The sequence below is a fragment of the Condylura cristata genome, unplaced genomic scaffold (assembly GCF_000260355.1).
Source record: "Condylura cristata isolate star-nosed mole 26May11 unplaced genomic scaffold, ConCri1.0 scaffold00006, whole genome shotgun sequence".
NCBI classification, from domain to species: domain Eukaryota; kingdom Metazoa; phylum Chordata; class Mammalia; order Eulipotyphla; family Talpidae; genus Condylura; species Condylura cristata.
Window position 1 is genome coordinate 43,711,444 of NW_004567107.1, and position 17,046 is coordinate 43,728,489.

Consider the following 17,046-nt stretch of genomic DNA (forward strand, 5'->3'; position numbering starts at 1 on the left):
GGTCAGGAGAGGTCTGCCGCGCCATGTGGTCACCTCCGTGGCAGGCGGGAAACGAACTCATGCAGAAGTGGCTTTAGCTTCTTAGTGCTGTGCTTTAACCTGCTGCGCCACCAGGGAGGGCCCTTTTATCACTACTTTTGTGTGAGAAAATGTTTTCCCAATTAGTGGGCTGTCTGTTTGTTTTTAGTAATGTCTCTTTTTCTGTACAGAAGCTCTTTAACTTCATGTAGTCCCATCTGTTGATGCTTGCCTTCACTATTGTGGCATTGGGTGCTCTATCTTTAAAGATGTTGCTGAAGTGTATGTTGTGTAGTGTTTGGCCCATCTTTGCTTCCAGCTATTTTATGGTTTCTGTTCTTATGTCTAGGTCTTTAATCCACTTAAAGTTGATTTTTGTGAATGGAGTGAGGCAGTGATCTAGTTTCATTTTTTTGCATGTAGCTTCCCAGTTTTCCCAGCAGCACTTGTTGAACAAATTTTCTTTGTTCCATTGTATCTCCTTTGTTCCTTTGTCAAAAATTAGGTGTCCATAAACTCGTGGGTTTATATCTGTGTTTTCTATTCGAATCCACTGGTCTGTATGTCTATTCTTATTCCAGTACCATGCAGTTTTGATTATTATGGCTTTGTAGTACAGCTTGAAGTTTGGGATTGTAATGCCTCCATTTTGATTTTTCTTAGACATGAGGGTTTTGGCTATTCGAGGTTTTTTGTTGTTCCATATGAATATCATCAACATTTTTTCTATTTCTTTGAAGAATGTCATTGAGATTTTTATGGGGATGGCATTAAATCTGTATATTGCTTTTGGCAGGATGGCCATTTTGATGATGTTAATTCTCCCGATCCATGAGCAGGGGATGTCTTTCCATTTCATGGTGTCTTCTTGTATTTCTTTTAACAGTGTTTTGCAATTTTCTTTGTAGAGCTCTTTTACCTCCTTTGTTAAGTTGACTCCCAGGTAATTGATTCTTTTTGTTTTAATTGAAAAGGTGATGGTTGTTTTTGTTTGTTTGTTTTTTATCTCTGCTTCTTCTGCTTGGTTGTTTGTGTATAGGAAAGCCTCTGACTTTTGTGTGTTGATTTTATATCCTGCTACTTTGCTAAACAGGGTTAGAAGCTTTTAAGATATTGAAATGATAATCATCCTTCCCAGTTTTCAGAAAGCTCCCAGGATAATTTGGAAGGAAAGATTTAATAAAATAAGCAACACCTATTTATAAAATTTCAGGTGATATCAGAACGAATTTAATACTAGAGAAGTCCTGCTTACGCCATACACCACATTACAATTATAGAATTTCTGGCATTCACCTTGACAATGAAGATAGGTTGCAACACCATAGTAAAAGTCTATGGAGTTTTCTGCAGTCAATTATCACCATTATTGTTTTTATGTTCAAATCATGCCAAATTTCACAAGTAGTCCTTTCAACAGGACTCCTGTGTCCGATTGGCATCACCTCACTAGTTCTTAGTGATTCACTGATTTCTGGTACAACATGATATTCCATTTTTACCACTACTTTCCAGGGCCAGAACTAGTGTCTGAGTCCTTAAAGTGGAGAAAGTATTTAGAAACTAACATACGTGTACACACAAGTTTAACATTACAAGGATTTCCTCTTCACATTTTTAACTTCATTTTTGTATCTCCTTTCCACTACAGTGAAAATCCTACAACATCAAGACTTTTACTTATTTTCTCTATCCTATATTACAATGAAATAGTCTCAGAATTTTGATACCACTTTCAGCAATAATGAAAAACCCACTCAGTAAAGTTTAATATTCCTTGTAGTTCTTTTAGTCATCTGACTATATTCTAGTATAGAATACTATAGAATATAGACTACTTTGCTCAAATATTTCTGAAATAATTATTTTCATTGTATCTGTGTTACCAGTTTTATGTTGCAATAATCAGTTCTTTTCAAGTCAAGACAACTAAACTACAATTTTATTCCAATCCAACAGAAGCCTGAAAAATGAAGTCTAAAAAGGAGTACTCCACCACCAAAATTTCCCAAGCAAAGATGAACAGCTCAACAAACAATACCCAACTAAATTCTCCTAATCTAACAAGTAAGAGTTTAAACAGTTGGATTTATGCATACTTACACACTATTAATATCTATTATTAGTCCAATGCTCATATATGCTCCTTTATAAAAGCTGTTAATACAAGAGCTAAAATTAAAGGGGTGACCCACAAAAGCACAATATAGTAGACTCTAGTTTACATAGCTAACTTCCACTTACTTGATATATTACAGGACCACTGAAACCTACTAATAGCAATAAACATTATTATAGCTCCCATATCCCAAAAAACTTTTTCCCAGACTAATTAACAATGAATGTTTTAAAGTGATCCACTTTTATTCAACAAATATTTATTAAGATTTTTGGGTTGTTAATTTTCAGCAGCTGATAATGGAGAGAACAACAAGTTAAGATTAGATTTTGATGAAAAGTGATAGATAACAGACCTATTTTTCAAGATAGCTAAATCCGGAAGCACATATTGAGGGTAGAAAAGATAAAGAAGTCTTTCATAATATTTGGGGAAAACATAGCTCACCCAAGTAGAAATGTTAAGAATTCAGAAGACTGTATATAAACAAATAGATGAATTAAGGTAGCTGAAATCGTAATACTCTGTGGAGAGGGAGCAACAAATATAAAGCACAGGAAAGAGACCAAAGATAGAGTTAGAGTTGAGGAAGCATTATCATATAAAGATATGATTGAAATCATTACAGCAGGCAAGATTGCCCAGAAGAGAGGTTAGAGTGAGAGGAAAAGATAAAGAACAAAAACCTGAGTAACATCAGCTTTTTAAAAACAAATAGAGGAGAAATAATTAACAAAAATACAGAAATGGGCTGGTCAGAGAGAAACAAGAAGATACTGGTGACATAATAAGAGAAGAAGGAATCAAAGATGTATATGGTTGTTCTTTGATAGTATAGATAAGTGCCATAGAGAGGTGAAGGGTATTAAATATTGAGAAGAGACTTCGGTGAAATAGGTGTTTGGTTTTCACAGTTACAGAAATACAGAGAAACTTTGGATTCCTTCCTATTACTTACTTAGAAATGTCTGAGGGATTTCATCATGCGGTTTTTATGATGAAATTTTCCAAGAATTTCCTTAAAAGTCCTACAAAAGACTTTGCCCTGAGATAGTGGGCAGGATAGAGACAGGAAGTGGCAGTAGCCCTTATGTAAACTTGAGTTGGCCTTTGATCCCAGAAGAGTACTCTCGCCTAGACTCTAAGGCCAGTTGAGTTTTGTACTTTAGGAATACAATTTTCACACTACACCTTTAGCTGTTCTGAGCACCAAAGCATACCTTCTTCCAAATTCTTCAAATGTAAATTACCTCAATACTTCAAATGTAGTCATGTTCCCTCATTAATTTTACCCAATGTTTTTTCATTAAATGCTAGTCCCTGCATTCATATCTTTAGGCCTAACTTCCTTCTGCATCCACACTACCACCTCAGTATCATGAACCTCACTGCCAGTTACTCAAGAGCCACATCCTGCTGCTGCAGAGTCCATTATCAGTATTACTCATACTGGCCATATCCCTATGGGATATAGACTACACATCATCACATACACATCACTGCATAAGCATATAAAGAATGAGCACACTTATGGTATTTTCTTATATCTTTTATCTCTGAAGACACAATATGTTAATATATTAAGTTAGCTGTTAGGTGACCAAGTTCAATTCTGACTCTGGCACAGCTTTGTAGATTTCCTTTGTAAATATAAATGTATATGTAAATGTCAGATGCCATATTAATATTCCCAAATTGTGAAACAATGTTAGGGGGGAGTTCCAGGTGGATGTGCATATGATTAAGTTGCCATGCCCTATTGAGACAATTGAAAATTCTTACTCTGAACTGGAGTAAAGATATAGATGATTCAAAATATAGGGGAAAATTCTATTCCATTTGACTTTGAAAGGCATATTAAAAAGGCAAATCTGAAAAATAAAAAGAAATCACAGAAGAGGTGTAAAAACCAAAATAATTATTTTTATTCTCTGGATTACTGAGAAAATTTACTATACTGTATAAATTGTTTGGCAACTTACTATAATGTTGACAGTTAAGATTCTATACTCAAGTGTTAAAACTATCTATTTGACTCTGAAAGGCTTCTAATGATTTATTTTTATTTTGAGTAGTACATTTATTTTTATTTTGAGATAAAAATATTTTCTTTGGAGAATGACAAAATTTCTAGATAATTAAATTTATTATTTCAATGATATATGTGAACTTGCATTTTGATAGTCCTTACCCTAAACATGCAGCATAATATTTTCTTAGATGGAGAAAGATGGAATTAATAGCTTAATATCATACCCCTGTGATAACAACTTCTTACCAGACTTGTAACCCTGGGAAGATGTTATTATTTCTAAGAACATCAAATAATTATCTGTAAAGTTAAGAGAATAATATCTACCTTGAAGGATTATTCTGACGGATTAAATAAAATACTATATAAAATTATTAGCACAGTGCTTGGCCTGCTGTGGACACCTCATAGATGCAGCTATTTTAAATATCAATAACCTCTATAGGCAATAGACGTCACTCCAAAATTATTAAAAATATATTCTAGGTAAGTAGAAAAGGTTAGAGATTTAATGTTATCACTAGCGTTCCCCCTTAACTAGGCATGTTAGATGAAAAGGTACAAGGAATTCTGAAAGTTAACTTATTTTCTAACAACCTCAAGTTACTCACAATAATTCATTTGGCAGCAAAAGATAACCTAAACTCAACTGATAGTTAAATCCTAACCTGAGTCAACATGAGATCTTATTTCACTTTTCCTATGCTTCCTGTGATTCACTTTAAAAGGATTCATCAATCTTTGATTGTGAGGTGCTGCCCCAGTTCCTGCTGGGATACTCACATACGCTTACACACAGAGACACACAAACAAACACATATAACACAATACAATTTAGAATTTAATGTTAAGAATATATGTATACATAAATGCACATTCATACATTTGTATATATATTACATTACAACTTTAAAACTCTGAATTTTGAAACATAATTAATTGCTTTCTTGATCTGCTACACTCAGGATTTATAAAGGGATAAAGATGAATGGAATGATTACTATCATAATTTTTTTTCAATTATTTAGAACCCAAACATAAGACCAAAGAAGTTTGCCAGAAATACTTCATGGAGCTACGCTCGGGCTTTACTATCAAAAAGGAGTATTGTTTGAGGAAAACCAAAACGTGTTCACCAAAAACAGGTAGGAGAAACTACATTTACTTGCAGAAGTGATGGGTATATATTTGCTTATACTTGCCAGATTTAAATATCTATATATCTCTAACTATCTGAGTTTGTTTTTCTTACCCAAGTTTTCCTTCATGAAAAGAGTAAGGATGATGAACTACATTTTAGCATGGAAGAAGTGGGTATGTTATAACATTAACTGAAAAAAAATGATATAAAATTATAAACATTTATAATAGCTAGTTGTTTGTTTGTTTGTTTTTCATTTAAAGAAGATAAACGAAAATGGTGGCTGCCTTTGGGTATTAAGACTATGGGTCACTAGCTTTCTTTTTTCTGGACTCAACTGGTTGTGTTTACTGTGGCTTAAAGGTACCAGGATTTTTTGATCCCTTCTCATTCACCCCTATCAGCCAGCATGCAGTCCTGAATGGGAAAACTTAATGACAGGGTCTGAACAGAGTGAGGGCTAACAGTATACTCCTACCCTCTCCCCTGTTCTGCAGGTGGAAAATACAAAGATCAACATATGTTAGTCACTTCCTGTCCACAACAGCTGAAGCACATTAAAAAGTCAGATGGGAGCTATCCCATTGAGAAATCTTTGGGCCAGAGATGTGTTACAACAACTGATGTTCCATATCATCAAAGAATCGAAGGTGTGACTGGCCACAGAATTGGGGTAGGAAAGAGGGAATGTAAGACACAGAACCCTGGCAAGTACTACACCAGAAAGTATCCCCAAGTCTGTATTGAAACTTGTATTCATTTGTAGTTGTACCTGAATTATGAGGGTACCTGCTCTAATAATGCATGTGCACTCTGTGATTAACACATCATCATTATTTTGAAATGTCTGCTATGAATTAGAAAACTTTATTCATTATACCTGAGGAAATACATTGTCCTTTGGTAATAAAAACACATTATCAAAAGAAAAGGAATAGTTGTATCATTTAATATAATTTCTTTTTTAAAAAGATTTACTTATTTATTCATATAGAACAAGACAGAGGGGCAGGGACAGTGAGAGGATTCAGCAGAGACAGAATGGGGAACAGAACAGGCAGATTAATGAAGTACACTGCTGAGGGGAGCAGCAGGTGAGACAGGAGAGGTCTGCTGCACCTTGTGGGTCACCTCCAGGGTGGGGATCGAACTCGCACTGAAGTAGCTGCAGCTCACTTTGCAGTGCTGCATCCTAACCTGCTACACCACCAAGAAGGGCCTAAATATAATTTCAACTCAAACATTTCATTTTAAATAGTTGTTAAAATATTCTTAAATTGTATCACTTACTTGTGCATAGAGAGTTGAAGTTGCTTACTAGCAAGAAGTGACAAAATCATTATTAAGAATATTTGACCAGGAATTGCATGTTGATATTCAAATATTATTCCTGCTGTAAACATCTTAGCTCCCAGAAGGATACTGAAATTTCTTATTAAGTATAGAAGTTAATATGCAAATTTAATATTTAACATTATTCTTAATGTTGTATTTATTGCTTTTATTAGAATACTTCTATAGTGTACAGACTTTTGTTTTTCTCAAAGACCCAGAGTCTCTAAATCTGTCTCACTGTACCTCAGGATGTCATGGAAATATTATCATTTTTATGTGTGCTGGGACAATAAAGAGTAAAATTTGGAAGTACTGCCGTTTGTTATTTAGCTAGAAGGTTAGAATACAGCTTGTTTTGTACTCCCATCACTATTGGGAGTCTCTTAAGTAACTCCATCCTGATAAATGGATATAATGTATTCACAGTTATCAAATATAGTTCTTTCTTGGGCAATCTCCCTGACCACAGGTGCTAGAAAATGGAGGTTTCCTCAGGTAATGTGTGTCACTTTTCCAAGTTTAACCACCCCACCTAAACTTCTTATTGCACACTCACATGGCCTTTCATGACCTTTATACAGAAGTAGTAGCATCTTTAATCCCATTCCAGTGGTACACCTCAGCCTTTGAACTAGTAAAACTTGAGCCATATGTTTTTAGACAGCCAACAGTGATGGTCAAAGTGAAGCTCAGATGTAAACAAAACACAAATACTTTAAGGGGGTATTTTTAAGGTTTTCTAAATGACTGTTCATGGGAACAAGTACTGTGAATTCTTAATGATAGAATTTTACTTGTTACAGAGGTTTCTGCTTGCCTGAGGACATACAATGATCAGTTTGTTTCTTTCATATGTGAAGATGAAGATTTTGAAATCTACATTGAAGATGTGGGTAAAAAACAAAAGAAAGGTAGAATATTTGCTTTTGTCTATGATGTTATGATGACTAGTAAAGTAAAAGGTTTACCAAACCACAGTTAACAAATTAACTCGGACATGGCAAACAGATTGCATGCTATTTGCAAACTCCAGTGCATTGGCAGTGAATTCCTGAATATCACTATGTTAAGGGTTCAGAAACTTAGGCTTTATCAAGTAAGGGTACTGATACTGAGAATTTTTATCTCTTGTGAAACATGGGAGGTACCACATGTATTTGCTATCACTAAACTACCTCTAGCTCTTTCCAGCTTTATTAATATCACCAAAGTATAACATCTAGTAAAAGGAATATATCAATTTTATGAAGAATATTTCATAAATTTTAGTAACAATTGTGTTGTAGTATATTCATACATTTTTCAAAGCTTTCTCAAAATCACAAATTGACTTTATTGATTTATAGTAAAAGAAAAGGACATTTCTTTGCACTTTATAAATGTTGCAACTGAAAGCTCTCGATGATATTGTACCTCACCAAAGGGATTTTATATGTTCTCTTTCAGACAAGGTGCTACTCCGTTTTTATAATTCTCAGGTCCCTTCAAATGAAACAGGTAATTTAGAGGGCAGAGCTTGAATTCTTAAATTTTGGGTAAAGATATCCAAAAATGCTCCATGGAATAGGAAGTTAATCTCAGAAAGTTTTCTTCAACCCAAGGTCATGGTAAAATCTGTAGAGAATTTACCCATGCTATTCATTTTGCAGTTTAATAGGTAGGATCAATTTTTGTCTTCATGTAACAGATATCCTGAGCAGTAGTGCTTACACTGAACAAAATGTTATTTCTGTCTTAACCAGAGCTGAAATGGTTTACTGTCCAACAGATTGTCCAAAGTCCAAGTTCTTCTATCTTTGTGGTTCTGCCAACATCTACATGGTTCAATATAATTTGCCACAATGATAATAGCCAATCAGCAGAACAGAGGAAGACAGACACATGAATTTCCTTTCCCATTAAAGAAACAACCTAGAAATTGTACCTGACACCTCTATTCACCTCACATTAGTCAGAACATAGTCACTGTACTCTGTTTAGCTACTAGCAGAGATGTGCTATCATTTCTCTAGAAAGGAGTTGGGGGTACCTTGGTGATGGGTGTCGGGTGACAACACACATCTGAAGAGGCATGGTCCTGCACTTCTGAGTCATATTCAGTGTTATAAACCAATGCTACCTCTATTAAAAAGAAAGTAAACTATTAAACAAAAAAAGGAATTAGATATTGGGATTAAATTATCAGTGACTTTAAAGGTAGACAGCAAAGTTGATACTTTCAAAAAATACTTATTAGTCACAACTCTATTAGATAGTATATTTAAAAAAAAAAACTAACATTGCTCCTTGGAGTGGCTTAGAATTACTCCCTACTTACCAATGAATGACTCTAGTTTTGTGTGGGTGTAAGTATTTCAAAAAGAAAAGTTTGTAAATGAAGTAGATCTTTTACATGGCATCTGAGGCTCTTTTCCAAGTGCTAAATTCATTTGTGTTACAGTTTCTAATTTACTTTTTTTTTTTTTAATTGTAAGGTGATGGCATTGATGGTGAGATGGTAATGGTAAGCCTGAGTCCTACAAAAGGCAAAGATCTCTGGGTGTATGCAATCAAGGAGGAACTCTCTGTGAAGGTAATAGAAATGTGCTCTAAAATATCAAAGCACTCTACTTGTTTAAATTTGGGTGTGTGTATGTTCCAGAAAGTCCAGCCTCTGCTAGCAGTACAGCATAGCTGAGGGCTTGTTAAAATTGCAGGTTTTTCAGGTCACATAACAATTGAATCTAGGTCGATATTTTAACAGATCTCCAGCAGATTACTATACTTTATGGAGTTTAAGAGGCACTGTTGCATATGATGATCTCAGATTCTATCTATTTGAAATAACTGTGTTCTTTCAGGAAGTGTTTCTTTGTAAAATATAGTTTCCTTACATAAATGCAAAATTTTTATACTCTGAGCCTGCTAAAGGGAGAGTCATAAGTATTATCATATGTGAGGATTTACAGATAGCCTAACAATCTATATTCTGATCAGAGGATTCACTGTATACTTTTCTTTGGCTAGGAAATAGTAATTTACATTGGTCATAATGAGGAATTAGAAACATCTTGAAGAACAAACAAGCCAAAGGTGGAGGCAAAGAGTATAATATAGAGGATAAATTATATATGTACAGTGTTTTAAGCTAATTCATATAACCATTGTAAGGAATTAACTTAAAAACTAGATAGTAACCAGTATCTCCCTTTAAAAAATTCTGGCATGTATAACTAACTGATCCATACAGAGTTCTATTACATGCTAAGCACTCTGCTAACTATTTTATAAGCACTGTCTCATATAATTCTCATAGTAACTTTAAAAGGCAGCTAGTGTATTGGCAGTATTGTCATGTAATAAACCACTGGCCAAATCTTACTGATTAAATTATTACTGATTAAATAGTAATAATCACTTAAATCACTCTTATCTGTGTAAATTGAGGGTTGACTGACCTAGAAAACTGGTTAGACTAAAACATTAAATCTTGAGAGGTAAAGCAATGTGTCAAGATCTGACAGATAGTACCTAGTAAAAGGAACAAACAAATCCAGGACTCCTGAATCAAGATCCAGCCATTTTAAATCATGCTATTGCTTGAAGTATACTGACAGTGAGTGAAACCAGATTTCTTTACTTGTATTCATTTCTTTCTCTGCCTCAGTAAGCAGACTTGCTAGAAATACCAAGGTATACATAATTACCCCCCTTTAGTTTCTAGAATAGGGAGAGAAATTTACTATGGATTTTCCACTCATATATTGATTGCTTTCTCTTTCATTTCCTCAGCTACAAAAATGTGAAGAGCCATCGCCAGACAAGGCCTTTTTTCTCCTTCATCGAATGTCCTCCCAAAGTGTTCAGTTTGAATGTAGGAGCAATCCTGGAGTATTTATAGGAGTAAAGGATAACCACCTTGCTTTAGTTAAAGTAGAGGGCCAAACTGAGAATCTGTGTAGAGAGAATACAATATTTAAGCTCTCTTAATGTGATGGAAAGCTGTGGATTATGATTTGGGTAGCCCAAAAAGCTACCTACCACTGGAGAAGAGTTTAAAAATAGAGTAAAAAAGGAAATAAAGTAAAAAAGTAAATGGGGTGTTTTCCCTACTATGCATAAAATTATTTTTTTAGTAATCTTTCAAGACAGTTTCTATTTTCCCTTTTATTACTGCATGTTCAGTATAAGTACTGGTCTACTAAATAGGGTGGATATTGGTTTCAGTCCAGAAAGAACTTTACACGTTGACCTGAGTCCTGTAGGGAGAAACTAGGGTTTTAGCTTAAATGTAATTTTAGACAGGAATATGTTTTTAAAAGTTTACATAAGCATAACATTTTCCCTGGTTTCAAACAATAAACTCGAACATTAGAACTGTTCATAAAAAAGCAAGCAGATGTAACATAGATTGATCATTTCACAACTGTAATAAAACATGGTGTCTGTTTTAGATTCTCTAAGCTACTCTCAGATCAGTTTTTTGTTTGTTTGTTTTTAATGTCAGGAGTTATAAAACTTCAGATCCTATATGGGTAGTTGATAATATATGAATAGACAAAGATAATAAAAAATTAAGAAAAATAAATTCAGTACTTCTAAAATTAATAATTTTACCTCTAATTGCTAATTTTTTAAATTTTTGAACTATTTAAGCAAAACATTCTTATATTAAGAAGTGAAATAAATTTCAGTTCAGATATATAATTGAAAACATAGGGAAAGCTAACAAGGTAGAATTTTTTTTTAAAGCACTGAGCCACAACATATTAAGGTGTGCAAGTACTTGGGGGGTGGGTGTGAGAGGGGAATGGCAAGTGTCTTCTAACCTATTTAACCTGTTCCTAGATGGAACACAGGATTGATATTATAATTATAAAAAATTGGCTATTTCTCACATTTGTGGTATATACCATGTCCTAATCCTGTTTTCCAGGGATCTATAACAAAACTTCTTCTGACCTTTCTTCTCATATACCCAAGTCTCCACATGCTTTGGGTCCAGCTACCCCACTTACTGTGGAATATTCATCTGATCTCTTTTCATTCTTCATTTCTTCAACCAGCTGTATGTACTTTTTTTTACCCCGGGCTTCACTTCCTTATGATTAACCGATGGACACCAATACATTTATTCTGTTTTGTCTACATGATATTGTAGAATTTAACATAAACCTATTGATAGCAGTATTTTTTATTAAACATCTTCATATTTTGCTTTTAATAAGTTAGTAAAATTTATACTCAAAATATATTATAGTTTCAGCTACTAAAGGAGTGTTTTCTACTTACTTTAAACATTAATACTTTCTTCTGCCACAGGTAATAGTTATACTAAGATAATATTTAATATGAAAATGTAGGCTTTTTAATTTCAAACTTGTTGAAAAATATTTATTACAATTATTGGTGGAACATAAGGTAAAAGAAGCTAATAATTACTGTACAAGGACAAACAACTATAAAATACTAGTTTCAATACTACTTCATTACTAGATGAGCATCTGTCTCATCCCTTCTAAAAAAAATGCTAAATGGGCCCTCCCTGGTGGTGCAATGGGTTAGGACGCAGCACTGCAAGTTAGCTACAGCCGCTTCAGTGCAAGTTAGATCTCCGCCCAGAAGGTGACCCATATGGTGTGGCAGACCTCTCCTGACCCACCTGTTGCTCCTCTCAGCAGTGTATCTTGACAATAAGCCTGTTCTGCTCCCCACTCTGTTTGGTGATTCCTCTCACTGCCCCTGCACGTCTCACCTGTACCCCAGTTCTGTATGAATAAATAAATAAATCTTTAAGAAAAAATGTTAAATGCTGATTACATACATCTGTATGATATATTTTAAATGATTAAATAGCAAATTATATAAGTTACATTCATTGTTTATATTCTTAAATAAATTGTGTTTTTCAAAAGTATGTGAGACTGTATGATTTTTATCATGAAATGACTCCATATTCTGAAATTCTTAGGTGAGAGTAAGCATATTCCAAATCCACCAATGTTGGTATCTAGTATAGGACTTTTGTCTGATATTATTGGTAAATCAAAATCAAGTAAGATTTTCCAGGGAAGGAAATATGCCTTTTCACTTTTGTACTTTCATGAGAGTTGACACAAAGGAGATGTTAAGTGACTTTTACCTAAGATCAAACAGCCAACAGTACTGCACCAGAACTTTAACCTTAGACTTCCAGACTCATTTAGATATTTTTCAACCCACTGTCATATTTCCCATGGTAATTTTTCCTTTTTTATTCTTTCTACTATCATTATAACCAGTATTAAAATATTCAAATTTATGGTTATATATTGTTATTTGATTATGTTTTGATGGTCTATAACATACTTTCCTAGAAGGAATTTATCCATTTCAGTGTTTCAGAAATGACAATTATGCCCAAATTTACTTTTCCTTCACTAAAGATATAGATAAATAGATAGATAGACAGATAGATAGATAGATAGATAGATAGACAGATAGACAGATAGATAGAAAGATAGATAGATAGATAGATAGATAGATAGATAGATAGATAGATAGATAGATATTACATACACATATGTTCTTTAGATTTTTATGTCTATGCATTGAAATGTCTAGAAAATTTTATTCAAATGAGGAAAATGTGACTTAGAATTGGAAAGAAAGTAGATATGGGGGGATATGGGAAAAAATTGCTAATTTAATTACAATGCAATGGCTTGTCTCAGTCTAAAAAAATGATTCAGAGTTCCATTCTGTATAACAAAACAAGACAAAAAACATTTAAACTTTGTGCCTCATGCTGAAATATTTCATAAGGATTAAGAAATCTTAAACTGGAGTGCCCTGAATAGTGTTGTGGTAGGCATGACCCAAATTACCTCTTTTCATACTATCACTTATATAGCACAAAAATCTTGTTTCCTAACATTTATTTCTTAAATACATGCCAGGTATACTAGACTCTGCTAGGCTCTATAAAAGTACAAAAGAAGTCTCAGCTATCTATGTTCCTTGTTCACATGTAACTTGATGTATGTATAACTGTTAAATCTCTGCTGTCACTGTGTAAATTTCTCATCAGGGAAAGAAATAGAACCGAATTCTCAATTCCCCCACCCTAAGGTCTACCCTAATTTATTCATATAACCATTTTTCAATATCATATTAAATAGATTTCTTTTATAGGTCTCAAGCACAAGTTGGTAAATTTCATTGCTTCAAATCCCTTAGTAGAATTAAGGTTAAAGATTTTTGGAATGGAGGGGAGAGATGAAAATGAAAGCCAGTTCCTATAGACAGTCAATGGCATACTTCTGTTGAAGTGCCAAGATTATAAAATATTCATATGCTATTGCAGTCCCTATGTCAGAGGACACACCTATAAAAAGAATTCATGAATCACTGCCCAACATATTAAGAACACTTGGCTTCCTGCTTAAGGCTGTGTAATTTCAGCACATTATATATATGTATATCCATATATAAAATGAACCTATATAATATGTATATTATATGTGTAATATATCCACATTATAATATGGTATATATGTATAGATTGTATAATGTAATGTAATCTATATATAATATAATGTATATATCTATAATATATAGATGTGTGCATATAATCTATATAATATAGATATATAATCAATATATGATATTTATGCATTATCTATGGATAATGTATAGATATATGTGGATATGTTATATATATGTGGATATATATATGTGTGTGTGTGTGTACATATAGATTGTATGTGTGTATGTGTGTACATATAGATTGTCTCAGTCTGTTCATCTGTAATATCGAGAAGGTAAACTAAATATTGTAGTTGTTAACCTAACAACCATAATCAATATTTCTCCTTTCTTACCAACAAAACTTCCTTTTGTTGGTAAGAAAATTCAATTAAAATTATATTGCTCCCCAGACTTCCATGCAGTAGATGTAGTAACCATTTGGGAAGGTTATGGATATAAAATATAAGCAGGATAATGATTTGTGAAAAACTCTTAAAGGGGACATTTAATTCACATGCCCTTTTGTAGGCTTTCACCTTCTCTTCTTCTTATATAGACCATAAATATAAACTTAAATGTAGAGCAGTCAACATCTGATCATGAGTTGATGAACATGGAGACAAATACCTATACATGAAAAAAGACAAAAGAATACTGGAATAGTGTACAATATTGGTATTGCCCGAATCCTCTTGAATTCCTTTATAATGTATTCTTTGATATTTCCATTGTACAATACAAAAGATGCTGCTTTCCCCTCAGGCATAAAGAAATGAGTTTTCATTTCTTCCATTAAACAGACAGGCTTTTGAAAATCAGCTTCCTTGCCTTGGGTGAAACAACTCTGTCTTAAATTTCACTCAAAACTCTAAAATAGGTTGATGCTAAAACTGCACTCTGCCAGTCTTTAGCAATAGATGGCATTCTTGCTTAGATTTCTTTCTAGCTTTGCCCTGCTCCAACTTCTTTAACAGTTTTTCTTGGAAGCACATTCTTAACAAATCCCATGCTCAGAAATTTCATCAGTTCAAGGTCTATGAACCTAAGACATGAGATCACATATGACATTGCCACACTAGTCTCTTTATATTAATTGACGATTTTCTTATTGAGAGAGAACGACAAATCCATGTCTGTTTAAGCTATTGTTGGGTTTTCTTTGAATGTGACATAAAGACAATTTCATTCATAGAATTACTGACGGCAACATCTGTTCCTTACAACATTGATAAGACTTGCTTTCTAAATCGCAAACATTCAGTGAATGTTAGCTTAGAAAGACAGGCAAACCTGACTGATAATGATTGAGGACAGTTATATTTTTAAGGCACAATTAGAATGCACACACAAAAAACCAACCCCCACAATCATGTCTCCACAACTATAGGGGAAGTTACCGTATAAGAGATAAAGTGGGATGAAAATTCAGAATGGGCAGTATCTGAGATGTATAGAAGTAACATACCAAATTAAACATTATCTATTTAATTATACTTACTAATAAATTAAATATAGTATGTCATGTGTATCAAATATTACATTACAATTATAAAAATATTTAATAGTACAAATAGAATGACCCACATTCCTTTAAAAGAATTTTGCATAGGCCCTCCCTGGTGGCGCAGCAGGTTAAAGCACAGCACTAAGAAACTAAAGCCACTTCCGCATGAGTTCAATCCCCGCCTGCCCCAGAGGTGACCACATGACGTGGCAGATCTATCCTGACCCACCCGCTGCTCCCCTCAGCAGTGTACTTCATCTATCTGCCTGTTCTGCTCCCTGCTCTGTCTCTGGTGAATCCTCTCACCCTCCACATCTCTGTATGAATAAGTAAATAAATCTTAAAAATAAAAGAATTTTGCATAATATGAAATAGGTCAGAAAATAATAGAGAAATAAATGAGGCCAAAAACTGGGTATTGGAGGGAAAAAAATCACTAAAATTAACAAATTATTGACAGATTGGTAAGGGGAAAAGAGAATATACAAACTACCAACATCAATAATAAAAAAATTGACATAACTATAGATTCTGTAAGGGATTTAAAGAGGGGATATTATGGACAATCTTTGACTATTTTAAAGAAAACAGAAAATCTGCCTGAATAGCACAAACTGCGGAGACTCAATCAATTTGTACGGCCCATTAAAAAATACTCCAGTCTTGGGCCCTCCCTGGTGGTGCAGCGGGTTAAAGCACAGCACTAAGAAGCTTAAGCCACTTCCACATGAGTTCAATTCCCGCCTGCCCCAGAGAGATCCACATGGCAAGGCAGACCTCTCCTGACCCGCCCGCTGCTCCCCTTAGCAGTGTACTTCGTTGATCTGTCTGCTCTACTCCCTGTTCTGTCTCTGGTAAAGCTCTCACCCTCCGCATCTCTGGCCTGTACCCCAGTTCTATATGAATAAATAAATAAATCTTTAAAAAAAAAACCAAACTCCAGTCTTATTAAAAAGATGTGGTACATATACACAATGGAATTTTACTCAAACACCAAAAATAATAAACACATGCTTTTTACAGCAACATGGATGGAGCTGGAAAAGCTCATGCTTATTGAAATGAGCCAGAAAGAAAAGGAAAACTACTGGATGGTTTCACTCATAGCAGGAGTATAAAGGACCAGGTGAGAAAACAATAATAATAATAATGAGCAACTATATACCAGAGACATTTTATGGGGGTGGGGTGGGGAATGGGATCAAAAACGGTGAGGGGAGAGAAGTGCACTGGATTATGGTGATGGCACACGGTGATTTGGTGATAGGAAGCCCACAGGATTACAACTTAAATGGAAAAAGGCACAAGATGATGTAAAAATAAACTATTATATTATTAAAAAAAAAACTCCAGTCTTTACTGGTGAAGTCTTCCCAACACTTAATGAAGAAATATCAATTCTAAATAAA

General features: G+C 34.0%; 1 protein-coding gene across 2 annotated transcripts in view; it reads left to right on the forward strand.

Moving 5' to 3' along the window:
- IL33 (interleukin 33) overlaps positions 1 to 10,696 on the forward strand; it is a 33,549-nt gene extending 22,853 nt beyond the window's left edge. The window contains exons 2-8 of one of the 2 annotated variants that reach the window (XM_012721307.1): positions 1,978 to 2,085; positions 5,198 to 5,314; positions 5,808 to 5,960; positions 7,449 to 7,556; positions 8,092 to 8,142; positions 9,120 to 9,217; positions 10,417 to 10,696. In XM_012721307.1, the coding sequence (XP_012576761.1) occupies positions 1,989 to 2,085; positions 5,198 to 5,314; positions 5,808 to 5,960; positions 7,449 to 7,556; positions 8,092 to 8,142; positions 9,120 to 9,217; positions 10,417 to 10,614 (822 nt within the window). In that variant the 5' untranslated portion in view covers positions 1,978 to 1,988 and the 3' untranslated portion in view covers positions 10,615 to 10,696. The remainder of the gene's footprint in view (positions 1 to 1,977; positions 2,086 to 5,197; positions 5,315 to 5,807; positions 5,961 to 7,448; positions 7,557 to 8,091; positions 8,143 to 9,119; positions 9,218 to 10,416) is intronic. The other variant, XM_012721308.1, reaches the window with a different exon arrangement.
- The last annotated feature ends 6,350 nt before the right edge of the window (positions 10,697 to 17,046 follow it).